At 39.6% G+C, this 14,652-nt stretch overlaps 1 protein-coding gene across 1 annotated transcript in view; it reads right to left on the bottom strand.

The window, feature by feature from the left end:
* Positions 1–14,652, bottom strand: part of LOC116352972 (calcium/calmodulin-dependent protein kinase type II delta 2 chain) — a gene marked incomplete in the record, with an annotated part of 70,112 nt that overhangs the window by 34,554 nt on the left and 20,906 nt on the right. The window contains 1 exon segment of the mRNA XM_031820613.1: positions 7,357–7,399. Within this exon segment, the coding sequence (XP_031676473.1) occupies positions 7,357–7,399 (43 nt within the window).

Below are 14,652 nucleotides of genomic sequence, written 5' to 3'. Positions count from 1 at the left end.
AAGAGAGAGAGAGAGGAAGAGAGAAAGTGAGAGAGAGGAAGGGGGGAAGAGAGAGAGAGAGAGAAAGAGGAAGAGAGAGAGAGAGAGATTAACACCAGTGTTTCTCACAGAGACAGACAGCCTCCAGAGTGCAACAGGGCTGTGTTCATTACACTCAAAACAAAAGGAACCGTTTTGAAACAAGCAGGTCATGGTATTAAAGTCATGGTATTAAAGTCATGGTATTAAAGTCATGGTATTAAAGTCAGTATTAAAGTCAGTATTAAAGTCATGGTATTAAAGTAATGGTATTAAAGTAATGGTATTAAAGTCATGATATTAAAGTCATGGTATTAAAGTCATGGTATTAAAGTCATGGTATTAAAGTCATGGTATTAAAGTAATGGTATTAAAGTCATGGTATTAAAGTCAGTATTAAAGTCAGTATTAAAGTCATGGTATTAAAGTCAGTATTAAAGTCATGGTATTAAAGTCATGGTATTAAAGTCATGGTATTAAAGTCAGTATTAAAGTCATGGTATTAAAGTCATGGTATTAAAGTCATGGTATTAAAGTCATGGTATTAAAGTCATGTTATTAAAGTCAGTATTAAAGTCATGGTATTAAAGTCATGGTATTAAAGTCATGGTATTAAAGTCAGTATTAAAGTCATGGTATTAAAGTCATGGTATTAAAGTCATGGTATTAAAGTCATGGTATTAAAGTCATGGTATTAAAGTCATGGTATTAAAGTCATGGTATTAAAGTCATGGTATTAAAGTCAGTATTAAAGTCATGGTATTAAAGTCATGGTATTAAAGTCATGGTATCAAAGTCAGTATTAAAGTCATGGTATTAAAGTCAGTATTAAAGTCATGGTATTAAAGTCATGGTATTAAAGTCATGGTATTAAAGTCAGTATTAAAGTCATGGTATTAAAGTCATGGTATTAAAGTCATGGTATTAAAGTCAGTATTAAAGTCATGGTATTAAAGTCCTGGTATTAAAGTCATGGTATTAAAGTCATGGTATTAAAGTCATGGTATTAAAGTCATGGTATTAAAGTCAGTATTAAAGTCATGGTATTAAAGTAATGGTATTAAAGTCATGGTATTAAAGTCATGGTATTAAAGTCATGGTATTAAAGTCAGTATTAAAGTCATGGTATTAAAGTCATGGTATTAAAGTCATGGTAATAAAGTCAGGATTAAAGTCAGTATTAAAGTCATGGTATTAAAGTCATGGTATTAAAGTCATGATATTAAAGTCATGGTATTAAAGTCATGGTATTAAAGTCATGGTATTAAAGTCATGGTATTAAAGTCATGGTATTAAAGTCATGGTATTAAAGTCATGGTATTAGAGTCATGGTATTAAAGTCAGTAATAAAGTCATGGTATTAAAGTCAGTATTAAAGTCAGTAATAAAGTCAGTATTAAAGTCAGTATTAAAGTCAGTATTAAAGTCAGTATTAAAGTCAGTATTAAAGTCAGTATTAAAGTCAGTATTAAAGTCAGTATTAAAGTCAGTAATAAAGTCAGTATTAAAGTCAGTATTAAAGTCAGTATTAAAGACAGTATTAAAGTCAGTAATAAAGTCAGTATTAAAGTCAGTATTAAAGTCAGTATTAAAGTCAGTATTAAAGTCAGTAATAAAGTCAGTATTAAAGTCAGTATTAAAGTCAGTATTAAAGTCAGTAATAAAGTATTAAAGTCATTATAGTTAAAAGTCAGTATAAAGTCAGTATTAAAGTCAGTAATAAAGTCAGTGATTAAAGTCAGTATTAAAGTCAGTATTAAAGTCAGTATTAAAGTCAGTAATAAGTCGGTATTAAAGTCATGGTATTAAAGTCAGTATTAAAGTCATGGTATTAAAGTCATGGTATTAAGTCATGGTATTTAAAGTCATGGTATAAAGTCAGTATTAAAGTCATGGTATTAAAGTCAGTATTAAAGTAATGGTATTAAAGTAATGGTATTAAAGTCATGGTATTAAAGTCATGGTATTAAAGTCAGTATTAAAGTCCGTATTAAAGTCATGGAATAAAGTCATGGTATTAAAGTCATGGTATTAAAGTCAGTATAAAGTCATGGTATTAAAGTCAGTATTAAAGTCAGTAATAAAGTCAGTATTAAAGTCAGTATTAAAGTCAGTATTAAAGTCAGTATTAAGTCAGTATTAAAGTCAGTAATAAAGTCAGTATTAAAGTCAGTATTAAAGTCAGTATTAAAGACAGTATTAAAGTCAGTAATAAAGTCAGTATTAAAGTCAGTATTAAAGTCAGTATTAAAGTCAGTATTAAAGTCAGTAATAAAGTCAGTATTAAAGTCAGTATTAAAGTCAGTATTAAAGTCAGTAATAAGTCAGTATTAAAGTCAGTATTAAAGTCAGTATTAAAGTCAGTAATAAAGGTCAGTATTAAAGTCAGTATTAAAGTCAGTATTAAGTCAGTAATAAAGTCAGTATTAAAGTCAGTATTAAAGTCAGTATTAAAGTCAGTATTAAAGTCAGTAATAAAGTCGGTATTAAAGTCATGGTATTAAGTCAGTATAAAGTCATGGTATTAAAGTCATGGTATTAAAGTCATGGTATTAAAGTCATGGGTATTAAAGTCAGTATTAAGTCATGGTATTAAAGTCATGGTATTAAAGTCATGGTATTAAAGTCATGGTATTAAAGTCATGGTATTAAAGTCAGTATTAAAGTAATGGTATTAAAGTAATGGTATTAAAGTCATGGGTATTAAAGTCATGGTATTAAAGTCAGTATTAAAGTCCGTATTAAAGTTCATGGTATTAAAGTCATGGTATTAAGTCATGGTATTAAAGTCAGTATTAAAGTCATGGTATTAAAGTCAGTATTAAGTCAGTATTAAAAGTCAGTATTAAAGTAGTAATAAAAGTCATGGTATTAAAGTCATGGTATTAAGTCATGGTATTAAAGTCAGTATTAAAAGTCATGGTATTAAATTCATGGTATTAAAGTCATGGTATTAAGTCAGTAATAAAAGTCATGGTATTAAGTCAGTATTAAAGTCAGTAATAAAGTCATGGTATTAAAGTCAGTAATTAAGTCATGGTATTAAAGTCATGGTATTAAAGTCATGGTATTAAAGTCAGTATTAAGTCAGTATTAAAGTCAGTAATAAAGTCATGGTATTAAAGTCAGTATTAAAGTCAGTATTAAAGTCAGTAATAAAGTAATGGTATTAAAGTCATGGTATTAAAGTCATGGTATTAAAGTCAGTATTAAAGTCATGGTATTAAAGTCATGGTATTAAAGTCATGGTATTAAAGTCAGTATTAAAGTCAGTAATAAAGTCATGGTATTAAAGTCAGTATTAAAGTCATGGTATTAAAGTCATGGTATTAAAGTCATGGTATTAAAGTCATGGTAATAAAGTCAGGATTAAAGTCAGTATTAAAGTCATGGTATTAAAGTCATGGTATTAAAGTCATGATATTAAAGTCATGGTATTAAAGTCATGGTATTAAAGTCATGGTATTAAAGTCATGGTATTAAAGTCATGGTATTAAAGTCATGGTATTAAAGTCATGGTATTAGAGTCATGGTATTAAGTCAGTAATAAAGTCAGTAATAAAGTCATGGTATTAAAGTCAGTATTAAAGTCAGTAATAAAGTCAGTATTAAAGTCAGTATTAAAGTCAGTATTAAAGTCAGTATTAAAGTCAGTAATAAAGTCAGTATTAAAGTCAGTATTAAAGTCAGTATTAAAGTCAGTATTAAAGTCAGTAATAAAGTCAGTATTAAAGTCAGTAATAAAGTCATGGTATTAAAGTCAGTATTAAAGTCATGGTAATAAAGTAATGGTATTAAAGTCATGGTATTAAAGTCATGGTAATAAAGTCAGGATTAAAGTCAGTATTAAAGTCATGGTATTAAAGTCATGGTATTAAAGTCATGATATTAAAGTCATGGTATTAAAGTCATGGTATTAAAGTCATGGTATTAAAGTCATGGTATTAAAGTCATGGTATTAAAGTCATGGTATTAGAGTCATGGTATTAAAGTCAGTAATAAAGTCAGTAATAAAGTCATGGTATTAAAGTCAGTATTAAAGTCAGTAATAAAGTCAGTATTAAAGTCAGTATTAAAGTCAGTATTAAAGTCAGTATTAAAGTCAGTAATAAAGTCAGTATTAAAGTCAGTATTAAAGTCAGTATTAAAGTCAGTATTAAAGTCAGTAATAAAGTCAGTATTAAAGTCAGTATTAAAGTCAGTATTAAAGTCAGTATTAAAGTCAGTAATAAAGTCAGTATTAAAGTCAGTATTAAAGTCAGTATTAAAGTCAGTAATAAAGTCAGTATTAAAGTCAGTATTAAAGTCAGTATTAAAGTCAGTATTAAAGTCAGTATTAAAGTCAGTATTAAAGTCAGTATTAAAGTCAGTAATAAAGTCGGTATTAAAGTCATGGTATTAAAGTCAGTATTAAAGTCAGTAATAAAGTCATGGTATTAAAGTCAGTATTAAAGTCAGGATTAAAGTCATGGTATTAAATCATTGCATGCATCTGCATCGTCATGCTACAACATATTCTACAGATAGTATATACTACATTAAGTATTCTGTGGATGTGAATGTACTATATTCACTATTCATAATATACTGCATATATACTGTATATATACTACATTACGTATTCTGTGAATGTGAATGTACTATATTCACTATTCATAATATACTGCATATATACTGTATATATACTACATTACGTATTCTGTGGATGTGAATATACTATATTCACTATTCATAATATACTGCATATATACTGTATATATACTACATTACGTATTCTGTGAATGTGAATGTACTATATTCACTATTCATAACATACTGTATATATTCTACATGATGCATTATATACTATTTATATACTATATATATATATATATACACTACATGAAGTATTCTGTGAATGTACTATATTCACTATTCATAATATACTGTATATATTCTACATGATGCATTATATACTATTTATATACTATATATATATATACACTACATGAAGTATTCTGTGAATGTACTATATTCACTATTCATAATATACTGCATATACTGTATATATACTACATTAAGTATTCTGTGGATGTGAATGTACTATATTCGCTATTCATAATATACTGCATATATATTGTATATATACTACATTAAGTATTCTGTGGATGTGAATATACTGTATTCACAACATCCTGTTTATATACAGGGCATTCGGAAAGTATTCAGACCCCTTCACTTTTTCCATATTTTGTTAGGTTACAGTCTTATTCTAAAATGTATTACATTTCAAAAATCCTCAGCAATCTGCACACAATACCCCATAATGGCAAAGTGAAAATAGATTTTTAGAAATGTTTGCAAATGTATAAAAAATTATAAACAGATGCCGTATTTACATCAGTATTCAGACCCTTTGTTATGAGACATTGATCTCAGGTGCTTCCTGTTTCCGTTGATCATCCTTGAGATGTTTCTACAACTTGATTGGAGTCCACCTGTGGTAAATTCAATTGATTGGACATGATTTGGAAAGGCACACACCTGTCTATATAAGGTCCCACAGTTGACAGTGCATGTCAGAGCAAAAACCAAACCATGAGGTCTGAAGGAATTGTCTGTAGAGCTCCGAGACAGGATTGTGTCGAGGCACAGATCTGGGGAAGGGTACCAAAACATTTCTGCAGCATTGAATGTCCCCCAAGAACACAGTGGCCTCCATCATTCTGAAATGGAAGAAGTTTGCAACCACCCCGGCCAAACTGGCCAGTCGGCGGTGAAGGGATCCTTGGTCAGGGAGGTGACCAAGAACACGATGGTCACTCTGACAGAGCTCCAGAGTTCCTCTGTGGAGATGGGAGAACCTTCCAGAAGGACAACCATTTCTGCAGCACTCCACCAATCAGGCCTTTATGATAGAGTGGCCAGATGGAAGCCAGTCCTCAGTAAAAGGCACATGACAGCCTGCTTGGAGTTTGCCAAAAGGCACCAAAAGGACTCTCAGACCACAGGAGAAACAAGATTTCAGTTGTCTTTTTAACATACATTTTTGCTTTGTTATTATGGGGTATTGTGTGTAGATTGAAAAACAACAATTAAATCCATTTTAGAATAAGGCAAAATGTGGATAAAGTCAAGGGATCTGCTTCCCAATACAATGTGTATATATATATATACATATACTACATTCACGAATGTACTATTATAAAATCAAGATGTCTTAAAAGGGAATTTTCACACTACGGAGTCGAACCAAACCAAGCTGTACTGAGCCGGCCTGGTTACGCATCCTCCATAGTTACTGTAACCGTGCCGACAAGAGACAATGTGCCAAGAAAATATCAGAGCCAGCACAGTTTGGTTTGGGATCGGCCCGATATTGTGTGAAAGGGGTATAAGAGTACCGACAAAGGGTGTGACATGAGGCCCTGGCCACTGATTGGCTGACAGAGAGGAAGTGACATGAAACACTGGCCACTGATTGGCTGACGGAGAGGAAGTGAGTTCTTACCTTCGAGGGTACCACATCCCAAACAAAGGACGTAAAGAAATTTTAAAAAAACAATTAAAAAGAAGAAAATGATTAATTGTAAAGAAAAAATAAATCTGATTATTTAATTCTAAAGAAAAACATGAATCAAAATAACTGCAAAACAGCCAGATATGAGTAGTAAAGTGAAATTACTTTTGGAGTTTTATACACACAGAGAGAGAGAGAGACAGAGAGACAGAGAGGGAGAGAACAGAGAGGGAGAGAACAGAGAGAGAGCAAAGGACAGAGAGAAAGGACAGAGAGAGAGAGAGAGACAGAGAGAAAGAGAGAGAAAGAGACAGAGAGAGGACAGAGAGAGACAGAGAGAGAGACAGAGAGAGAGACAGAGGGAGAGAACAGAGAGAGAGCAAAGGACAGAGAGAAAGGACAGAGAGAGAGAGAGACAGAGAGAAAGAGACAGAAAGAGACAGAGAGAGGACAGAGAGAGACAGAGAGAGAGAGACAGAGAGAGAGACAGAGGGAGAGAACAGAGAGAGAGCAAAGGACAGAGAGAGAGACAGAGACAAAGTGAGAGAAGGAGACAGAGAGAAAGAGAGACAGAGGGAGAGAACAGAGAGAGAGCAAAGGACAGAGAGAGAGACAGAGAGAGAGACAGAGAGAAAGAGAGAGAGAGAGAGAGAGAGAGAAAGAGAGAGAAAGAGACAGAGAGAGGACAGAGAGAGAGACAGAGAGAGACAGAAAGGGAGAGAGACAGAAAGAGAGACAGAGAGAGAGAGAGAGAAAGACAGAGAGACAGACAGAGAGAGAGGCAGAGCGAGAGAGACAGAGAGAGGCAGAGCGAGAGAGACAGAGAGAGAAGGACGTACCTGAGAAGTTTTTTGTTACCAGCAGAGTGGTCAAAATGGCTCCCTGAAAGAGTGGAGGGGACAGAAAGAAAGGAGGGAAGGATGGAGAGCAGAAAAGAGCAGGGGAGGAGAGAGCAGAAAAGAGCAGTGGAAGAGAGAGCAGAAAAGAGGAGTGGAGGAGAGAGCAGAAAAGAGGAGGGGAGGAGAGAGCAGAAAAGAGGAGGGGAAGAGAGAGCAGAAAAGAGTAGGGGAGGAGAGAGCAGAAAAGAGGAGGGGAAGAGAGAGCAGAAAAGAGCAGGGGAGGAGAGAGCAGAAAAGAGGAGTGGAAGAGAGAGCAGAAAAGAGGAGTGGAAGAGAGAGCAGAAAAGAGGAGGGGAGGAGAGAGCAGAAAAGAGGAGGGGAGGAGAGAGCAGAAAAGAGGAGGGGAGGAGAGAGCAGAAAAGAGGAGTGGAGGAGAGAGCAGAAAAGAGCAGGGGAGGAGAGAGCAGAAAGAGGGAAGGATGGAGAGCAGAAAAGAGGAGGGGAGGAGAGAGCAGAAAAGAGGAGGGGAGGAGAGAGCAGAAAAGAGGAGGGGAGGAGAGAGCAGAATAGAGGGGAGGAGAGAGCAGAAAAGAGCAGGAGGAGAGAGCAGAATAGAGGGGAGGAGAGAGCAGAAAAGAGGAGGGGAGGAGAGAGCAGAAAAGAGGAGGGGAGGAGAGAGCAGAAAAGAGGAGGGGAGGAGAGAGCAGAAAAGAGCAGGGGGGGAGAGAGCAGAAAAGAGCAGGGGAGGAGAGAGCAGAAAGAGGAGGGGAAGAGAGAGCAATTCACTAATTAAAGATTTTTAGAAAAGAGAAATGCTAATAAAAAGAGAGAAGAAGAACAGCAGTGGTAGTATGGTCTCTACTGAAGGACTGATCATTTCAAACAGCGCTGGTACTATAGTCTCTACTGAAGGACTGATCATTTCACCAGTCAACAGCAGTGGTACTATAGTCTCTACTGAAGGGCTGATCATTTCAAACAGCGCTGGTACTATAGTCTCTACTGAAGGACTGATCATTTCACCAGTCAACAGCAGTGGTACTATAGTCTCTACTGAAGGGCTGATCATTTCAAATAGACAGCAGTGGTAGTATGGTCTCTACTGAAGGACTGATCATTTCACCAGACAACAGCAGTGTTACTATAGTCTCTACTGAAGGGCTGATCATTTCACCAGTCAACAGCAGTGGTACTATAGTCTCTACTGAAGGGCTGATCATTTCACCAGTCAACAGCAGTGGTACTATAGTCTCTACTGAAGGGCTGATCATTTCAAACAGACAGCAGTGGTACTATAGTCTCTACTGAAGGGCTGATCATTTCAAACAGACAGCAGTGGTACTATAGTCTCTACTGAAGGGATGATCATTTCACCTGTCAACAGCAGTGTTACTATAGTCTCTACTGAAGGGATGATCATTTCACCAGTCAACAGCAGTGTTACTATAGTCTCTACTGAAGGGATGATCATTTCACCAGTCAACAGCAGTGGTACTATAGTCTCTACTGAAGGGCTGATCATTTCTCCAGTCAACAGCAGTGGTACTATAGTCTCTACTGAAGGGCTGATCATTTCACCACACAGCAGCAGTGGTACTATAGTCTCTACTGAATGGCTGATCATTTCAACAGCAGTGGTAGTATAGTCTCTACTGAAGGGCTGATCATTTCAACAGCAGTGGTAGTATAGTCTCTACTGAAGGGCTGATCATTTCAACAGCAGTGGTAGTATAGTCTCTACTGAAGGGCTGATCATTTCACCAGACAACAGCAGTGGTAGTATAGTCTCTACTGAAGGGCTGATCATTTCACCAGACAACAGCAGTGGTATTATAGTCTCTACTGAAGGGCTGATCATTTCACCAGACAACAGCAGTGGTATTATAGTCTCTACTGAAGGGCTGATCATTTCAACAGCAGTGGTACTACAGTCTCTACTGAAGGGCTGATCATTTCACCACACAACAGCAGTGGTAGTATAGTCTCTACTGAAGGGCTGATAATTTCAATAGCAGTGGTAGTATAGTCTCTACTGAAGGGCTGATCATTTCAACAGCAGTGGTACTATAGTCTCTACTGAAGGGCTGATCATTTCAACAGCAGTGGTACTATAGTCTCTACTGAAGGGCTGATCATTTCAACAGCAGTGGTACTATAGTCTCTACTGAAGGGCTGATCATTTCACCAGACAACAGCAGTGGTACTATAGTCTCTACTGAAGGGCTGATCATTTCAAACAGCGCTGGTACTATAGTCTCTACTGAATGGCTGATCATTTCAACAGCAGTGGTAGTATAGTCTCTACTGAAGGGCTGATCATTTCAACAGCAGTGGTAGTATAGTCTCTACTGAAGGGCTGATCATTTCAACAGCAGTGGTAGTATAGTCTCTACTGAAGGGCTGATCATTTCAACAGCAGTGGTACTATAGTCTCTACTGAAGGGCTGATCATTTCAAACAGACAGCAGTGGTACTATAGTCTCTACTGAAGGGATGATCATTTCACCTGTCAACAGCAGTGTTACTATAGTCTCTACTGAAGGGATGATCATTTCACCAGTCAACAGCAGTGTTACTATAGTCTCTACTGAAGGGATGATCATTTCACCAGTCAACAGCAGTGGTACTATAGTCTCTACTGAAGGGCTGATCATTTCTCCAGTCAACAGCAGTGGTACTATAGTCTCTACTGAAGGGCTGATCATTTCACCACACAGCAGCAGTGGTACTATAGTCTCTACTGAATGGCTGATCATTTCAACAGCAGTGGTAGTATAGTCTCTACTGAAGGGCTGATCATTTCAACAGCAGTGGTAGTATAGTCTCTACTGAAGGGCTGATCATTTCAACAGCAGTGGTAGTATAGTCTCTACTGAAGGGCTGATCATTTCACCAGACAACAGCAGTGGTAGTATAGTCTCTACTGAAGGGCTGATCATTTCACCAGACAACAGCAGTGGTATTATAGTCTCTACTGAAGGGCTGATCATTTCACCAGACAACAGCAGTGGTATTATAGTCTCTACTGAAGGGCTGATCATTTCAACAGCAGTGGTACTACAGTCTCTACTGAAGGGCTGATCATTTCACCACACAACAGCAGTGGTAGTATAGTCTCTACTGAAGGGCTGATAATTTCAATAGCAGTGGTAGTATAGTCTCTACTGAAGGGCTGATCATTTCAACAGCAGTGGTACTATAGTCTCTACTGAAGGGCTGATCATTTCAACAGCAGTGGTACTATAGTCTCTACTGAAGGGCTGATCATTTCAACAGCAGTGGTACTATAGTCTCTACTGAAGGGCTGATCATTTCAACAGCAGTGGTACTATAGTCTCTACTGAAGGGCTGATCATTTCACCAGACAACAGCAGTGGTACTATAGTCTCTACTGAAGGGCTGATCATTTCAAACAGCGCTGGTACTATAGTCTCTACTGAATGGCTGATCATTTCAACAGCAGTGGTAGTATAGTCTCTACTGAAGGGCTGATCATTTCAACAGCAGTGGTAGTATAGTCTCTACTGAAGGGCTGATCATTTCAACAGCAGTGGTAGTATAGTCTCTACTGAAGGGCTGATCATTTCAACAGCAGTGGTACTATAGTCTCTACTGAAGTGCTGATCATTTCAAACAGACAGCAGTGGTACTATAGTCTCTACTGAAGGGATGATCATTTCACCTGTCAACAGCAGTGTTACTATAGTCTCTACTGAAGGGATGATCATTTCACCAGTCAACAGCAGTGTTACTATAGTCTCTACTGAAGGGATGATCATTTCACCAGTCAACAGCAGTGGTACTATAGTCTCTACTGAAGGGCTGATCATTTCTCCAGTCAACAGCAGTGGTACTATAGTCTCTACTGAAGGGCTGATCATTTCAACAGCAGTGGTACTATAGTCTCTACTGAAGGGCTGATCATTTCACCAGACAACAGCAGTGGTACTATAGTCTCTACTGAAGGACTGGTCATTTCAACAGACAACAGCAGTGGTACTATAGTCTCTACTGAAGGGCTGATCATTTCAAACCGCAGTGGTAGCATAGTCTCTACTGAAGGACTGATCATTTCACCAGACAACAGCAGTGGTACTATAGTCTCTACTGAAGGACTGGTCATTTCAACAGACAACAGCAGTGGTAGTATAGTCTCTACTGAAGGACTGATCATTTCACCAGACAACAGCAGTGGTAGTATAGTCTCTACTGAAGGGCTGATCATTTCAACAGCAGTGGTAGTATAGTCTCTACTGAAGGGCTGATCATTTCAACAGCAGTGGTAGTATAGTCTCTACTGAAGGGCTGATCATTTCAACAGCAGTGGTAGTATAGTCTCTACTGAAGGGCTGATCATTTCAACAGCAGTGGTAGTATAGTCTCTACTGAAGGGCTGATCATTTCAACAGCAGTGGTAGTATAGTCTCTACTGAAGGGCTGATCATTTCAACAGCAGTGGTAGTATAGTCTCTACTGAAGGGCTGATCATTTCACCAGACAACAGCAGTGGTACTATAGTCTCTACTGAAGGGCTGATCATTTCACCAGACAACAGCAGTGGTAGTATAGTCTCTACTGAAGGACTGATCATTTCACCAGACAACAGCAGTGGTTGTATAGTCTCTACTGAAGGGCTGATCATTTCAATAGCAGTGGTAGTATAGTCTCTACTGAAGGGCTGATCATTTCAACAGCAGTGGTACTACAGTCTCTACTGAAGGGCTTATCATTTCAACAGCAGTGGTAGTATAGTCTCTACTGAAGGGCTGATCATTTCAACAGCAGTGCGACTATAGTCTCTACTGAAGGGCTGATCATTTCACCAGACAACAGCAGTGGTACTATAGTCTCTACTGAAGGACTGATCATTTCAACAGCAGTGGAAGTATAGTCTCTACTGAAGGGCTGATCATTTCACCAGACAACAGCAGTGGTACTACAGTCTCTACTGGAGGGCTGATCATTTCACCAGACAACAGCAGTGGAAGTATAGTCTCTACTGAAGGGCTGATCATTTCAAAGCAGGTGGAAAGGGGGGTGAGAAAGAGAAGGGTGTGTGCTTGGCTACATCCCAAAGGGTGCCCTATTCCCTATAAAAGGGGGGTGAGAAAGAGAAGGGTGTGTGCTTGGCTACATCCCAAAGGGTGCCCTATTACCTATGAAAGGGGCGTGAGAAAGAGAAGGGTGTGTGCTTGGCTACATCCCAAAGGGTGCCCTATTCCCTATAAAAGGGGGGTGAGAAAGAGAAGGGTGTGTGCTTGGCTACATCCCAAAGGGTGCCCTATTCCCTATGAAAGTGGGGTGAGAAAGAGAAGGGTGTGTGCTTGGCTACATCCCAAAGGGTGCCCTATTCCCTATGAAAGGGGGGTGAGAAAGAGAAGGGTGTGTGCTTGGCTACATCACAAAGGGTGCCCTATTCCCTATGAAAGGGGGGTGAGAAAGAGAAGGGTGTGTGCTTGGCTACATCCCAAAGGGTGCCCTATTCCCTATGAAAGGGGGGTGAGAAAGAGAAGGGTGTGTGCTTGGCTACATCCCAAAGGGTGCCCTATTCCCTATGAAAGGGGGGTGAGAAAGAGAAGGGTGTGTGCTTGGCTACATCCCAAAGGGTGCCCTATTCCCTATGAAAGGGGGGTGAGAAAGAGAAGGGTGTGTGCTTGGCTACATCCCAAAGGGTGCCCTATTCCCTATGAAAGGGGGGTGAGAAAGAGAAGGGTGTGTGCTTGGCTACATCCCAAAGGGTGCCCTATTCCCTATGAAAGGGGGGTGAGAAAGAGAAGGGTGTGTGCTTGGCTACATCCCAAAGGGTGCCCTATTCCCTATGAAAGGGGGGTGAGAAAGAGAAGGGTGTGTGCTTGGCTACATCCCAAAGGGTGCCCTATTCCCTATGAAAGGGGGGTGAGAAAGAGAAGGGTGTGTGCTTGGCTACATCCCAAAGGGTGCCCTATTCCCTATGAAAGGGGGGTGAGAAAGAGAAGGATGTGTGCTTGGCTACATCCCAAAGGGTGCCCTATTCCCTATGAAAGGGGGGTGAGAAAGAGAAGGGTGTGTGCTTGGCTACATCCCAAAGGGTGCCCTATTCCCTATGAAAGGGGGGTGAGAAAGAGAAGGGTGTGTGCTTGGCTACATCCCAAAGGGTGCCCTATTCCCTATGAAAGGGGGGTGAGAAAGAGAAGGATGTGTGCTTGGCTACATCCCAAAGGGTGCCCTATTCCCTATGAAAGGGGGGTGAGAAAGAGAAGGGTGTGTGCTTGGCTACATCCCAAAGGGTGCCCTATTCCCTATGAAAGGGGGGTGAGAAAGAGAAGGGTGTGTGCTTGGCTACATCCCAAAGGATGCCCTATTCCCTATGAAAGGGGGGTGAGAAAGAGAAGGGTGTGTGCTTGGCTACATCCCAAAGGGTGCCCTATTCCCTACGAAAGGGGGGTGAGAAAGAGAAGGGTGTGTGCTTGGCTACATCCCAAAGGGTGCCCTATTCCCTATAAAAGGGGGGTGAGAAAGAGAAGGGTGTGTGCTTGGCTACATCCCAAAGGGTGCCCTATTCCCTATGAAAGGGGGGTGAGAAAGAGAAGGGTGTGTGCTTGGCTACATCCCAAAGGGTGCCCTATTCCCTATGAAAGGGGGGTGAGAAAGAGAAGGGTGTGTGCTTGGCTACATCCCAAAGGGTGCCCTATTCCCTATGAAAGGGGGGTGAGAAAGAGAAGGGTGTGTGCTTGGCTACATCCCAAAGGGTGCCCTATTCCCTATGAAAGGGGGGTGAGAAAGAGAAGGGTGTGTGCTTGGCTACATCCCAAAGGGTGCCCTATTCCCTATGAAAGGGGGGTGAGAAAGAGAAGGGTGTGTGCTTGGCTACATCCCAAAGGGTGCCCTATTCCCTATAAAAGGGGGGTGAGAAAGAGAAGGGTGTGTGCTTGGCTACATCCCAAAGGGTGCCCTATTCCCTATGAAAGGGGGGTGAGAAAGAGAAGGGTGTGTGCTTGGCTACATCCCAAAGGGTGCCCTATTCCCTATAAAAGGGGGGTGAGAAAGAGAAGGGTGTGTGCTTGGCTACATCCCAAAGGGTGCCCTATTCCCTATGAAAGGGGGGTGAGAAAGAGAAGGGTGTGTGCTTGGCTACATCCCAAAGGGTGCCCTATTCCCTATAAAAGGGGGGTGAGAAAGAGAAGGGTGTGTGCTTGGCTACATCCCAAAGGGTGCCCTATTCCCTATGAAAGGGGGGTGAGAAAGAGAAGGGTGTGTGCTTGGCTACATCCCAAAGGGTGCCCTATTCCCTATGAAAGGGGGGTGAGAAAGAGAAGG

Source organism: Oncorhynchus kisutch, unplaced genomic scaffold, assembly GCF_002021735.2.
Source record: "Oncorhynchus kisutch isolate 150728-3 unplaced genomic scaffold, Okis_V2 scaffold3549, whole genome shotgun sequence".
NCBI lineage: Eukaryota > Metazoa > Chordata > Actinopteri > Salmoniformes > Salmonidae > Oncorhynchus > Oncorhynchus kisutch.
Note: the sequence above shows the minus strand (reverse complement) of the source record. Positions and strands in the feature narration are given on the sequence as shown.